Here is a 13,377-nt window from a genome sequence, read left to right on the forward strand (position 1 = left end):
AGATAGCAACCCCATATTAAAAAAGAAGGAACAGAACCTTCAGGCTTACTTTGGGGAAGGAAGAAGGCAGGAGGAAATGGACAGGTTGGTTTCTTTAGAAGTAAGAGTTTTCTGGCTCTGCTATTGATTTAGCAGGGCTTTCAGGATAGTCAGTAAACAGTCACACTGTAACAGCTTTTCTGTTACTGGATTTGTCATCCAGTGGAGATATGCTTTACTCTTCTGAAAGTTTGTTTGCTGCTGTTGCTGCTAAATCACTTCAAGTCGTGTCCAACTCTGTGCGACCCCATAGATGGCAACCCACCAGGCTCCCCCATCCCTGGGATTCTCCAGCAAGAATACTGGAGTGGGTTGCCATTTCCTTCTCCACTGCATGCATACATGTTAAGTTGCTTCACTTGTATCCAACTCTGTGTGACCCTATGGACAGCAGCCTACCAGGCTCCCCTGTCCACGGGATTGTCTAGGCAAGCACATTGGAGTGGGTTGCCATTTTCCTTCTCCAGAAAATATGTTTCATTTCTCACTATTAGCCAAGTGCCCAGCAAAATATGAAGGAGTCTTTTGGGCCTAGAAAAGAGAACAACAGTCTCAAAGGCCCCTTGCTGAATCATCTAACTTTGGAGAAAACAAAACAGAATTTTAGTTCCACCCTGATGCTCCAGGCCGGTTGCATCTATCTGGGACTTATCAACCCCTGTCCAACAATCTTCCACCCCATACACCTGCCCAGAAGACTTATCGCCCCCTGTCCGGGAACTTTGCACCCCCTACACCTGCCCAGAAGACTTATCACCCCCTGCCCAACTACAAATGTCATCTCAACAAAAGAATACTCAAAATATCCTGCCTGATTAACATTTCCCTTATCGCTTACACAAACCTCCCTATAAGTATGAAGCCTCCCTGATCCCTCTCGGCGCTCAGCCTGGTCGTCAGGCCTACTGGCTCCCCTCCTTGCCTGAGTAAAGGTAACCTACTTCTGTTGATGTTGTCTTTCCTTTTCTGCCTCGCTGGACCTGTACCCTACAAAATAGATTTAATTTCGTCTACCCCTGCTCTGTGTGCTAGCTTTCTGTATTAAAAGTAGAACAGTATGTATTACCACAGTGAGTAATTTCAGTCAACATTAAGTTAATTTTTTCAACTCATTTTGTTCTGAGATTATTATATTTGTAATTGAAATGATTGGTTATTGCAAATAGTTACTGCTGAAAATGAATTAGGCATTGATGAGTAAGTAGGGTAAGTCTAATGCTATCGGTGCCATTGGTTGATTGACCTTTATTCAGTAACTTACTTTGTTATGCTTTGCAGTGACTCTGGGAAATGGGAGTTATATTATCCTTTTGTTTCTTGGTTTCAATATACAGAAAAAAAATGTTAAATTCATATCTATTTCCATCTCCACCTTGCTTTTAGTTTGATAGGTAAAGCACAGTTTTTATTGTTCATTAGATGTTTGTTCATTCATTTCTTCATTCAACTCCTCATTCATCCTCTTGGTGTTTATTAAGCAATGTATCACTTATTGCTATGTATCACACACTATTATGCACACTTCAGTAAAACACTGGTTGCCAGCGGTGTATCAGGGACCCCTGAATACATCTGTTTTTATCATTGAATTTCAGTTAATCATTTTGCTCCATTTTATTTCTGAACATTTTAATTCCTGCTTCATAAATCATATTTAGTCCAAGTTAAGTGTAACAAAGATTATTTCACTCAACTTTTGTGGTCCAAGATCCATTTCTGCTTGTCGGGTTGTCATTATTGTATGTGAAATACAAATTAAAATTGAAGCTTCTTTTTAGATATATATACCCATAAACCATTTTCTGACTTACGTCCTACTAAAAGAAATGTTCAGTGGAATTTTATTCACTCTGAAGTCACCTAAATATTTATCATCCTAGTAATTTTTTGAGTGGATATGTGATGTTTGTTTTGCTTAATAACTCATATATTCTCCTTTAAAAATCTTTTTGGAGATTTAACTGGTACCTTCTTTAAAATAAAATTTGTGTAGCAAGCTATGACTGTCCAATTGAAACTATCTCTAAAGTTCTGTTTTACTTCTTTAAGTGTGGATTTCTACTCAGTGCATAGAAGTAAGCTGTAGAGGTCTTTAAATAAACAAATGACTAGACAGTCACCCTCAGGTCTCATTCACCTTCAGGAGTCTCATTTAGTAGTCTGGAGAGAGTATTTATTTTTACGTTTAAAATGCTCCTCAGGATTTTAATTTACAGCCATAATTGGAAACTATTATCTGTTGAAATATAGAGTTAAGTTTTTACTTTGAAGATACAAAATCATAAGCTTTGAGAGGAAATAGACCTGGAAAATTATTCCTACAACATCAGGAAACTTATCTGACATCTCAGGCTGACAGCTTGACCACTCTGGAAAGACTCTATTCTTCCATAAGGAAAGACTTAGAACCCAAACATCATATAATATTCAGTGGCACAGTCTTCTGGAGCAGATTCTCTCACTTTGATTCTTAACTTTATTCCATTCTTCACTGTACTAGAGATTAGCGTCTTCTAGTAGATGGTACCCTGACCTATAGATTTCATGACATCGGGAATGCCCTTTCTTTGCACCCTTCATTAGAGGGATTGCCCTCTAACTCTCCTCCTCTATTATTAAGTTATCTATATGTGTTATACTTTCCAGAAGGGAAACATCGGTAGTATTAATATTATAAGCACACAAATTTACATGTTAATAACATTTCTTAGGCTTAATAACCTAATTTTTTGTGTACTAGAATGCTAAGTTTTATCTAATCTAAATTAAAATTGTTCTGGTAGTAGTTTATGTATATCACTCTTGTCATTATGATAGTTGATATGTAGGTCCGTTCCGTGGCTACAGGAATATATAAAGTAAATGTTTATTTTATTGAAACTATATAAACTTTGCAGAATCAGCCAGTGTCACCAACCCTATAGCACTAAATTTTGCATTATTTAAACTTAAGGAACTAAAATATAATTAATCATGAAATGTAGATTCACCAGGAGCAGATTTAAGTACTGAAACAAGAACTTCCTGGTAACTACCCAAATGAGTTTAACCTGATTGTGTTGTAGTGGACATTAGAAAAGCTGTGTTTAAATTATGGCTGAATTTTTAAAATGCTGTTCTATGTCTCTCCTTGTATATTGGTTTCATTTTTCTCTACTGGAGACATAGAGTACCTCATAGCCCTGTAATTAATGCAAAGCATTGTCGGTAAATACCATTTTCACTCTAATTTCAAATACCTGTAGAAAACATTGAGTAGTCTTCCTTGCTCAGCCTCTTGCTAGGAGAAGTGCAGAAGTGGTATCCTTCTTCCCTAGATGCAGAGGTTCATCTACCATCACCATAACGGTTATAAGTAGCAAGGGATTCCTAGCTATATAAACTGTAGCTTAATTGCTATCATGAAATTTAGCAATATTGCTGAGACTGTATTCTGATCAAAATAAGTATAAGTCAGATGTAGTTTATCAAGAAATTAACAGGCACTTATTTTTTAAAATTGTTATTTATTTTTGTTTAAGAAATTACCCCTCTAGGCTAGGTAGTTGACCTATCAGTCTGGTTTGCCCAGGACTGTGAGAGGTTCCTAAGGGCTTGAGACTTAAGTACTAACTCTGTGCAAGTCCTTAGCAAACTAGAAGTAGGTTACCTTTACCAGGAGTGCAGAAAGATGAATTATTATTGCTTTAAAGAGTAGATGTTCGATAACAGTGATATTTAATTATTTGTACCTATCTCTCTACATCTTGTCTACCTATATTTTAAAATTAAGTTTGAATGCCAGTTCTTCCTAATCTCTTCCTCTTATGAATTCACATAATTCTTCACCTGTATCATTTTTGTTCCACTTTGCACTTTAAAACATCTTTATCTGAATTTTCTATATACAAATTTTATCTCTGACACTACATGGAAAGTTCTGTTAGGTCATAATGTATGATTTGTCTCTTATCCCTTATAGATTCTAGCATGGTGCTCCACACCTACTTTAAAGAAGGGATTTATTAAAAGCAAGGAATAAATTCATGAGTGAAGTAGGTGTATTGTTAATATAAGATGTACCAGTGTGTAATAGGAAAAAAAAAAACAACTGCCGATACAGAATTCAGAAAATCTAGATTTGTCACTTGTGATTCTTGGCAGTTCCCTTACGTGTGTGTGTGTGTGTGTACACACTACAGTTTTGTCAGCCCAAGTGTGTGTGTGTGTGTGTGTGTGTGTGTGTGTGTGTGTGTACACACTACAGTTTTGTCAGCCCAAAACTGAAAGTTTCAGCTAGACCCTCCTTGCTATCTCGTGATGCTTTTGACTGTTCAGTTTTAATTTGGTCATCCATTGTTGTCAAAGACCAGTCCAGACTTTCAGCCTATCCTGTAGTCAGTCCTCTGTACTGTACACCCCCTTTTTCACTTTTGGAAGATGACCACAATTTGTACTCTATCAAGAATATCTACATGTAGGAATAAACTTGTCCAGTCCACCTTTGTAAATTGCGGTACATTTTAAGTAGAATAATACCAATTATTCCTTTCTGACACTGACCATTTAAATATTTAAGACGTAAACAGCCATACTTACACAATTCAGAATCTTATATATGCATTGCTTGATGAAAATACAATATTCTAGACCATTTTTGTGTTATGACTTTTATGTTTGGAGAACCAAGTAAAAGTAGATCGCTTGAAAACTATGATTATTTGTTTTGTATTTAATGTATTTTAGATGCTTTTTTATAGGAGAAAAACTATTTTGTAAAAGGTTTCCTGTTAATTTTTTTGAAAAATGTAACTGACAGCTCTTACAAGAACAGGATTCATCAGTGTGTTTTGAAGATTCACATTAAAATATGTAAAAATATTGCTTTCATAAATTTTCAATTAAAATGTGATTATTATGCAGACTTTTATACATTTTTATAACCCAGTGTTCTATTGTTTTTAGCTACTGATGCAAATGTGAAGAATGAAAATCTTTCATCTGTGCAACAGCTTGGCATTAAAATGACTGTCAGGTATATTATAGGGAAATATCTCCCTGTGCATTTCTAGAATTTGTTTTTATCTAGCTAATATGTGCTTAATAATATTTAAGTTAACAATCAACTATTTTGTATGGTTTAAATGCAGAGTTTATCATTCAAAAAATGATAACTTTGTTTTGAGGATATTGGCACATGGTTAAATTACCCCTGCAGGTAAATCAGTTATGGTTCATTATTATTTCAGAGGCTAATTACAGCATATTTAAGTCTCTATGATGATCAGGTTTTTTCCAAAAAACATTTTAAGTATCAGCGCATTGGTAGCACAATTATACCACTTGCGAAAATATGATTAGTTTTTATTCTCAGGTTATAACTATAGTTATGAGTATAAAAGTATATTAATGACAGATGCATAAGTAAAAGCAGAATAAATAAATTATAGTAATTTGAACTTTTCATACTCAAATTATACTTTTCAAAAGAAATGGAAAAGCTAAACGGACTGGGAGTTAAGCTATGAGCCCTTCATAATTAAATGGGGATCTTGACAGGCCCATTCTATCCGTTCTGTTGGATCATCTTCTGAATTAAATGTAAAAAAGATGCATGTGAAAGTTTTTAAAAAAGACTGTAAATCCATAACATTATAATAAAAACTATGATAGTGATTCTAGCACATCCACCTATATCACATAGGGTATATAACCTACTGATTATGTTTTGTGACCCTATACCTGCCTTTTATACTGTAATGACCTTATTTCCATTCTAAAATGGAATCCATAGATAATATGAGCAAGCTAGTCACATATTTTTTTAATTCAGCATCATGTCTTATTGTTAAGACATAATCAGAAAGTGATTTATAATGAAATGTTTATATACAGCTACAGTATGAGACATAGCTGGCACCTATGAATCATTGTAGCTGTGGGGCAGCTACAAATGGAGATGAATTTTATTTTGGTGTTTAAAATATTATAAGAGGGTTGCCACTAGAAAAGTGACTTTGCAAAATGATGAAAAGTCTTAGGAAGGCTTCAGGCAAAGTGAAGGAACTGTCTTTCCCTATCTTACACTTGGTTTCGTTCAGTGTATAATAAATAAGACTAATATATTATGATTTTGTATGAAGCGCAATTAATTTCAGATAATTGTAAATAAAATAAAATACAAATAATAGGTAGGGCGTTTATAAGTTTTTACTCTGCAGGGCTGACTGTCCCATGTCTAACCTCCTGACGCTCACTCATCAAGTATCAGTGGTCCTCCAGTCACTGTGGCAGACAAAAACACTCCCATAAACTTCCAAAATAGTGCCATGCTCATGTAGAATCAGGACTAAATGAACCCTAAAATTGCTTCTAGACTTAGCATTCTGTCAAGCTAGCCTGTCAGCATTCCATGTTGTAGATTAAATTCAAGAAAAAAATGCTTATATTCTACTACTCATCTATAGTATCCGTGTTTTATTCTTTCACTACTACTTCATTTTCCTTTAAAGTTATTGTATTTACCAGATGAATACTGCAAATTCTGATATATCATAATTATCAGGTCCATATATTGGGTGTTATTCTTTCATGAGTGCCCTGTATAATAGTTATGCCAAAAGTAGAAATTTGAAAACTTAAAACTATGAGATCTCAAAAGAACTACAGTTTGATGAATTTTAAAAAATGAATTTACTATGCAAGGCCTGACATTTTTCATTTTGTATATTTTCTGGACATTTAATGTATGACATTTAGGTATGGCAAGTTCCTCAACCTGTTAAAAGATGGTGCAGAAAATGATCTTACCTTGGTTTTGAAGCATTGTGAGAGATTCCTGAAACAGCAGCAAGCTTCTGTAAAATCTTCTCTTCATATCCTTTCTAAATGACTGACAGTACTTTAACTCTCTTCATATGCTTTTCAGAATTCTTGGAGGGAATAATTTAAAATATTTGTAGGAAAATAATACTTTAACCTATATTAGTGGTTTGCTATATCTTTTATAGTATTTTATTCTATTATTTTAAATAGGTATTTTATTAGCTTGAGTTGTAATTATTAAATTCAACCTTATTAAATCTTGAATAATTAGTTATTAGAACATATTTTTGGGTATATATAGAGAAGCTTTAAAATAGGTTTAGTAAATCAAAATAATGCTCTAGATTTAGTAAATCTAGAATAAGAATAAAACATTCATTTATTTTATTTGTATTGGTTATCTTTCAGAAATAGAGTTTGACTTCAAGAAAAAAAAAACTTTATACAAATCATGTGCATTACTGAATTCTAAAAATATGTGGACTTTTAAAATACTTTATTATACTAATAATTTAACAGATAACCTAATCTAGAGAAAGGATGTTACTGTTGTGTCAATGGCTTGAACAGTCTGTTTCCACAAAGCATATAGTTTTTTCCTCTAGTTGCTGGTGATTTTGGCCGTGTCAACAAATAGTATATTAAATTAGTTACTGCGCAAGTAGTTTTTTTATTAATAAAGTTTAATTTTAGAATCTGCCTGCCAATGTAGGAGGCACAAGAGATGCAAGTTTGATCCCTGGGTTGAGAAGATCTGCTGGAAAAGGAAATGGCAAAAGAGGAGCCTGGCAGGTTACAGTCCATGGGGTGGCAAAGAGTCAGACACAACTGCGCATGCACACAGGCGTTTACATACATAGCTTATAAGCTGGTTGAAGACAAAATGAGGGCTAAGTATCATTAATATCTTTCTTGATAGAGATTCTGGAAATGAATATTTACGGAGTTCTCATATTTCACCATGTAAGATGAAATATTATAGAAGTTTCTTAACTGTGCCTTTCAGTCTGCTTGCAGAGGAGTCACACTGGCCATGACTGGTTTGTATCTTCTTTGTTCATCATAATGTTGGGGGACAAAGAGAAAACATTCCAATTTCTTCAGCAGTTCTCCAGGCTTCTGACTTCAGCTTTCCTTTGGTTGCCAAGACTACATATTTCTGTAAGACTTTTCAGTCTGTTTTATAGGAATATTTTAAATTCTAAGGATAATCCTCTTTAGATTCAATAGGATCTTATTATTTTATTTGTAGAGTGTGTTATATACTCTATATTCATTTTCTATCTGAATGCAGTTTTGAGTGATTCGTTTTGAAGATACACATTTGGTATTTTCTCAAATACTTGCTGTCTTACCTAATGATAACTGAATGAAGGATTAATAATAATGGGTGCATTATTAAATTTTAAACTTGTCTTTTAATTGGAAAATTCCTTATATAAATAGAAAACCTTTGAATGGATATTTTTATTGTTACTTTGTTATAATCTCTGGTTAAATTATAGTATAAGAAAATAATATGTTGAAATTGTATCCATATTGTATAGAGGAAAAGCATACTTATTTTATATACATTTTGCCAATCTATGATGAGTATTGGTTAAGGTATTATAGTGTATTTTTTTATTTAAAGATTTTACTAGTTGTATGGGATCCAAGTTTAGTTTAGAGGTAAGTGTATCACTAATTTATTCATGATTCTGCATTTTGTTTTACTTACTTGCTGCATTTAAGACCTCCAACTTGGGGCAAGTGTCCATTATAAGCCATGCTAACGCTTTTCATGACAGACTGAACTTGGACAGCAGAGTCACACAGTACCCAAGAATAAGTTGTTAAGGGAACTAGAGAGTATCCGTGTCAAGTTAAATGAAAGCATTTATTACATGCTCTTAAAATAGGTATTTGTGATAAAAAAAAAATAAAAGCAAAGCACCGATGAATACATTAAATGTTAAAATTTTATAATTTTATGTCTGAAATAGCTATATGCAATTCCTGCATAAGACTTTCTCCTGCTTGTACTTAACTGTAACTAAAAATTTGCTCACATAAAAGGAGGAACCAAAGACAAAAGAGTATGTACTAGCTTTTCTCCAATCAGTGGAACTATTTTCCTTCTGTTAACCAGAATTTGGACAATTCTTTAAATTGTACATGAAGGTTTAGAATATCTTAAAATGCTTATCAAAAGTATTTGTAACCTTACATTTGTAAATGAAGAGAGAAAAAATCTTTAAGTCCATCACACACTTTCATGTCAAGTATTTTGAAAAGATACCTACATGCCACTAGTTTTAAGTATTCTACTTTAATGTTCAGATTGTGACCCTGCCAGACATCACCAATGAACTGCTTTTAACTATAATTTTATAAAGTTGCATTTCTGCTTTGACTCTTTAAACCTTTTTTCTGACACATTATTTTACTTTTAACACGAGTGATGTGCTCTAATAGCATTTCTTCCCCTACAGCTGAAATCAGGCAGTACTCTAATAACTTTGAGTTTATTAGATTAACCATTTTGATAGCATCATATAATATGTAATATAGATCTGTGAATGGAATGGAGTGACATTACTCAAGGGTTTTAGAATGAACTCAGTGTAAAGCTTTATACCTTTCTGTTAGTGCAGCTATATTGTCAGTGAAGACTCATGCCGTGCCTTCTATAGTATCATTTTTTTCTTTTCAACTACAGATATACCAAGTTGAATATTTTATTACCAGTAATTTGTTTTACTGTCTTTGTAAAGCAAATAACATTCTGCTAACATTGCTCTTCCAGGATTCTGTCTAGAACTGTTAGCTAAGTGCAGTTACTAATGTCTGTATAGTCACCACTCCATAGTTTAAATGTTTTTGATTTAAACTTTTGATTTAATCTTTTGGATTTTTTTTTTTTTTTTTTTTTTGCTGTGTCACTTTACTTGTTAGTGCATGTGGTAGAAGACTTAATATATTACTTTAAAAGTAGCCCTTTTCTATAATATTTGTTCCATTGATTCTAAACATTATACTGATACTTTCTATGCAGGTTGACAAAATATGCTAATCGCATTTGCCAAAAGACCTGTTAAAGACACTTTAGCTTTAGCCATTAATAGCACTAACTTTTCCACCATCTTTAGCACAGGACCGTGTTAATGTAATTAACCTCAGGAAAGCTTCAGCCTGTTTGCCCTGAACCCCATTCCCTTGTTCTGTTTTTTTCCTTTTGTTCCATGGCCTATATCGGTTCAGAATATGCTTCTTCATTTATGTATTTATTTATTACTTATGCACTTACATGTAATCTCTCTGGGGCAAGGTTTTGTCCACTGACATGCCCCACCATAATTATTCAGTAAATATGCTGAATGTATGAATTAATATTTAGATACATATATGTAAAATTCACTTTAATTGAAGACAGTAGGGAAAACTACTAGGTCATTCAAGTCCCTTATGATTATACAGTTGAAGTGACAAATAGATTCAAGGGATTAGTTCTGATAGAGTGCCTGAGGAACTATGGACGGAGGTTCATAACATTGCACAAGAAATGGTGACCAAGCCATCCATCCCCAAGAAAAAGAAATACAGTCAGGCAAAATGGTTGTCTGCTGCTGCTGCTGCTGCTAAGTCGTTTCGGTCGTGTCTGACTCTGTGCGACCCCATAGACGGCAGCCCACCAGGCTCCCCCGTCCCTGGGATTCTCCAGGCAAAAACACTGGAGTGGGTTGCCATTTCCTGCTCCAATGCATGAAAGGAAAAGTGAAAGTGAAGTCGCTCAGTCGTCTCAAAAGTCTTAGTGACCCCATGGACTGCAGCCTAGCAGGCTCCTCTGTCCATGGGAGTTTCCAGGCAAGAGTACTGGAGTGGGGTGCCATTGCCTTCTCCAATGGTTGTCTGAGGAGGCCTTAAAATCACTAAGAAAGAAGTGAAAGGCGAAGGAGAAAAGGAAAGATGTACCCATCTGAATGCAAAGTTCCAAAGAATAGCAAGGAGAGATAAGCCTTCCCAAGTGAACAGTGCAAAGAAATAGAGGAAAACAATAAATGGGAAAAGACTAGAGATCTCATTAAGAAAATGAGAGATACCAAGGGAACATTTCATGCCAAGATGAGCCCAATAAATGGCAGGAATGATATGGACCTAACAGAAGCAGAAGATATTAGGAAGTGGCAAGAATACACAGAAGAACTATACAAAAAAGATCTTATCGACCTGGATAAACATGATGGTGTGATCACTCACCTAGAGCCAGACATTTGTAGTGTGAAGTCAAGTGAGCCTTCAGAAGCATTACTACATGCAAAGCTAGTGGAGGTGATGGAATTCCATCTGAGCTATTTTAAACCCTAAAAGATGATGCTGTTAAAGTGCTGCATTCAGTATGCCAGCAAATCTAAAAAATTCAGCAATGGTCACACGACTGGAAAAGGTCACTTTTCTTTCCAGTCCCAAAGGAGGGCAATGCCAAAGAATGTTCAAGCAATCCCAAAGAATGTTCAGACTGCCATACAGTTGTGCTCATTTCACATGCTAGCAGGGTAATGCTCAAAATCCTTCACACTAGGCTTTATCAATATGTGAACTGATAAATTCCAGATGTACAAGCGGGATTTAGAAAAGGCAGAGGAACCAGAGATCAAATTGCCAACATCCGTTGGATTATAGAAAAAGTAAGGGAATTCCAGAAAAACATCTCCTTCTGCTTCATTGAAGATGCTAAAGCCTTTGACTTTGTGAATCACAACAAACTGTGGAAAATTCTTAAAGCGATACCAGACCACTTTACCTGTCTTGAGAAACCTGTATGCAAGTCAAGAAGCAACAAAACAATGAACTGGTTCAGAATTGGAAAAGGGGTATGTCAAGGTTGTATATTGTCACCCTGCTTATTTAACTTATATGCAGAGTACATCATGCGAAATTCCGGGCTGAATGAAGCACAAGCTGAAATCAAGATGGCCGGGAGAAATATCAATAACCTCAGGAATACCACCCTAATTGCAGAAAGTGAAGAGGAACTAAAGAGCCTCTTGATGAGGGTGAAAGAGGAGAGTGAAAAAGCTGGCTTAAAACTCAACATTCAAAAAACTAAGATCGTGGCATCCAGTCCCATCACTTCATGGCAAATAGATGGGGAAAATGTGGAAACAGTGACAGACTTTATTTCCTTGTGCTCCAAAATCACTGCAGATGGTGACTGCAACCATGAAATTAAAAAACGCTTGCTCCTTGGAAAAAAAGCTATAATCAACCTAGACAGCATATTAAAAAGCAGAGACATCATTTTGCCAACAAAATGATGGTTTTGCCAAAAAACCAGTCAAAACTGGTTTTTCCAGTAGTCATGTACGTATGTGAGGGTTGAACCATAAAGAAGGCTGAACACTGAATAATATTTTCGAACTGTGGTGCTGGAGGACTTTTGAGAGTCCCTTGGACTGCAAGAAGATCAAATCAATCTTAAAGAAAATCAACCCTGAATATTCATTGGAAGGACTGATGCTGAAGCTCCGATACTTTGGCCACATGATGAGCTGACTGATAGGAAAAGGCCCTCATACTGGGAAAGATTGAGGGCAGGAGGAGAAGGGGGCAGCAGAGGATGAGATGGTTGTATGGCATCACTGACGCAATGGACATGAATTTGAGTAAGCCCTGGGAGTTGGTTGTGGACAGGAAAGACTGGTGTGCTTCAGTCCGTGTGTGTACATGTGCAGTAAGTCACTTCAGTTCTGTCCAACTCTTTGCAGTCCATGGGGTTGCAAAGAGTAAGGTAGGACTGAGTGCCTGAACAATAGCAACAAATGTAAAAGACAGTAGGCTTTTATTACTTTAGAAAACGTGTTTAAGAGAGCTCCCTACATTCTTAAAAGTGTTATAAATAAATTGCATCAAAAAGATTTTAAAATTTGGCTTAGAAACAATATAGGAAATAATGAAATATTAAAGTTTTAAAAATTTATAAACTCTATTACTGTGAGATAAAATAATTTGAAAAAATGTGTCCTTAAGCCATTTAGACAAGAAGAACCCTTTAATGTACTGATTTAGTTAAATTATCTTCCTATTTTGTCTTTAAGAAAATTCTTCCTGAATGATAAAACAATCATTCTTTATGGAATTTCATCAAGAATCAGTTTGACTAATTGTTAACATCAAAGCTGTTAATAAGTATAGATTAATAAAGATCAAGAAATCAGTTATTTCCATGGAGGAATACCTAATCTCAAATAATAATTATAATAAAAATAATAATCATGTATGCCTTCTCTGTTAGTTGAAAGATGAGAGAGGATAACAAATTAAATTGAAATAAAAACTGAAGTATTTTAATTCACTTAGAAACAAAACTTCCTTGATGATAAATCAGGATAATGTTGCATTGTAATTACTAGTATAGTTCTGCAAGAAAGTATCATGGAATAGGATAGTCACTTATATTCATTTAATTATTTTATATAGATAAGTATGTGAATATCTGTATCTTCCTTTTCATAAAATAAATTAATAATCCAACACAGGAGGTTTAAAGTTAAA

At 34.6% G+C, this 13,377-nt stretch overlaps 1 protein-coding gene across 5 annotated transcripts in view; it reads left to right on the plus strand.

The window, feature by feature from the left end:
• Nucleotides 1-13,377, plus strand: part of TBC1D32 (TBC1 domain family member 32) — a 179,414-nt gene that overhangs the window by 139,503 nt on the left and 26,534 nt on the right. For 4 of the 5 annotated variants that reach the window (XM_065911547.1, XM_065911548.1, XM_065911549.1 and 1 more), the window contains 3 exons: nt 4,984-5,053; nt 6,778-6,893; nt 7,850-8,004. In XM_065911547.1, the coding sequence (XP_065767619.1) occupies nt 4,984-5,053; nt 6,778-6,893; nt 7,850-8,004 (341 nt within the window). Of the gene's footprint in view, nt 1-4,983; nt 5,054-6,777; nt 6,894-7,555; nt 8,005-13,377 lie in introns of those variants that run through there. The other variant, XM_065911551.1, reaches the window with a different exon arrangement.

This window comes from Muntiacus reevesi, chromosome 19 (assembly GCF_963930625.1).
Source record: "Muntiacus reevesi chromosome 19, mMunRee1.1, whole genome shotgun sequence".
Classification (NCBI taxonomy): Eukaryota; Metazoa; Chordata; class Mammalia; order Artiodactyla; family Cervidae; genus Muntiacus; species Muntiacus reevesi.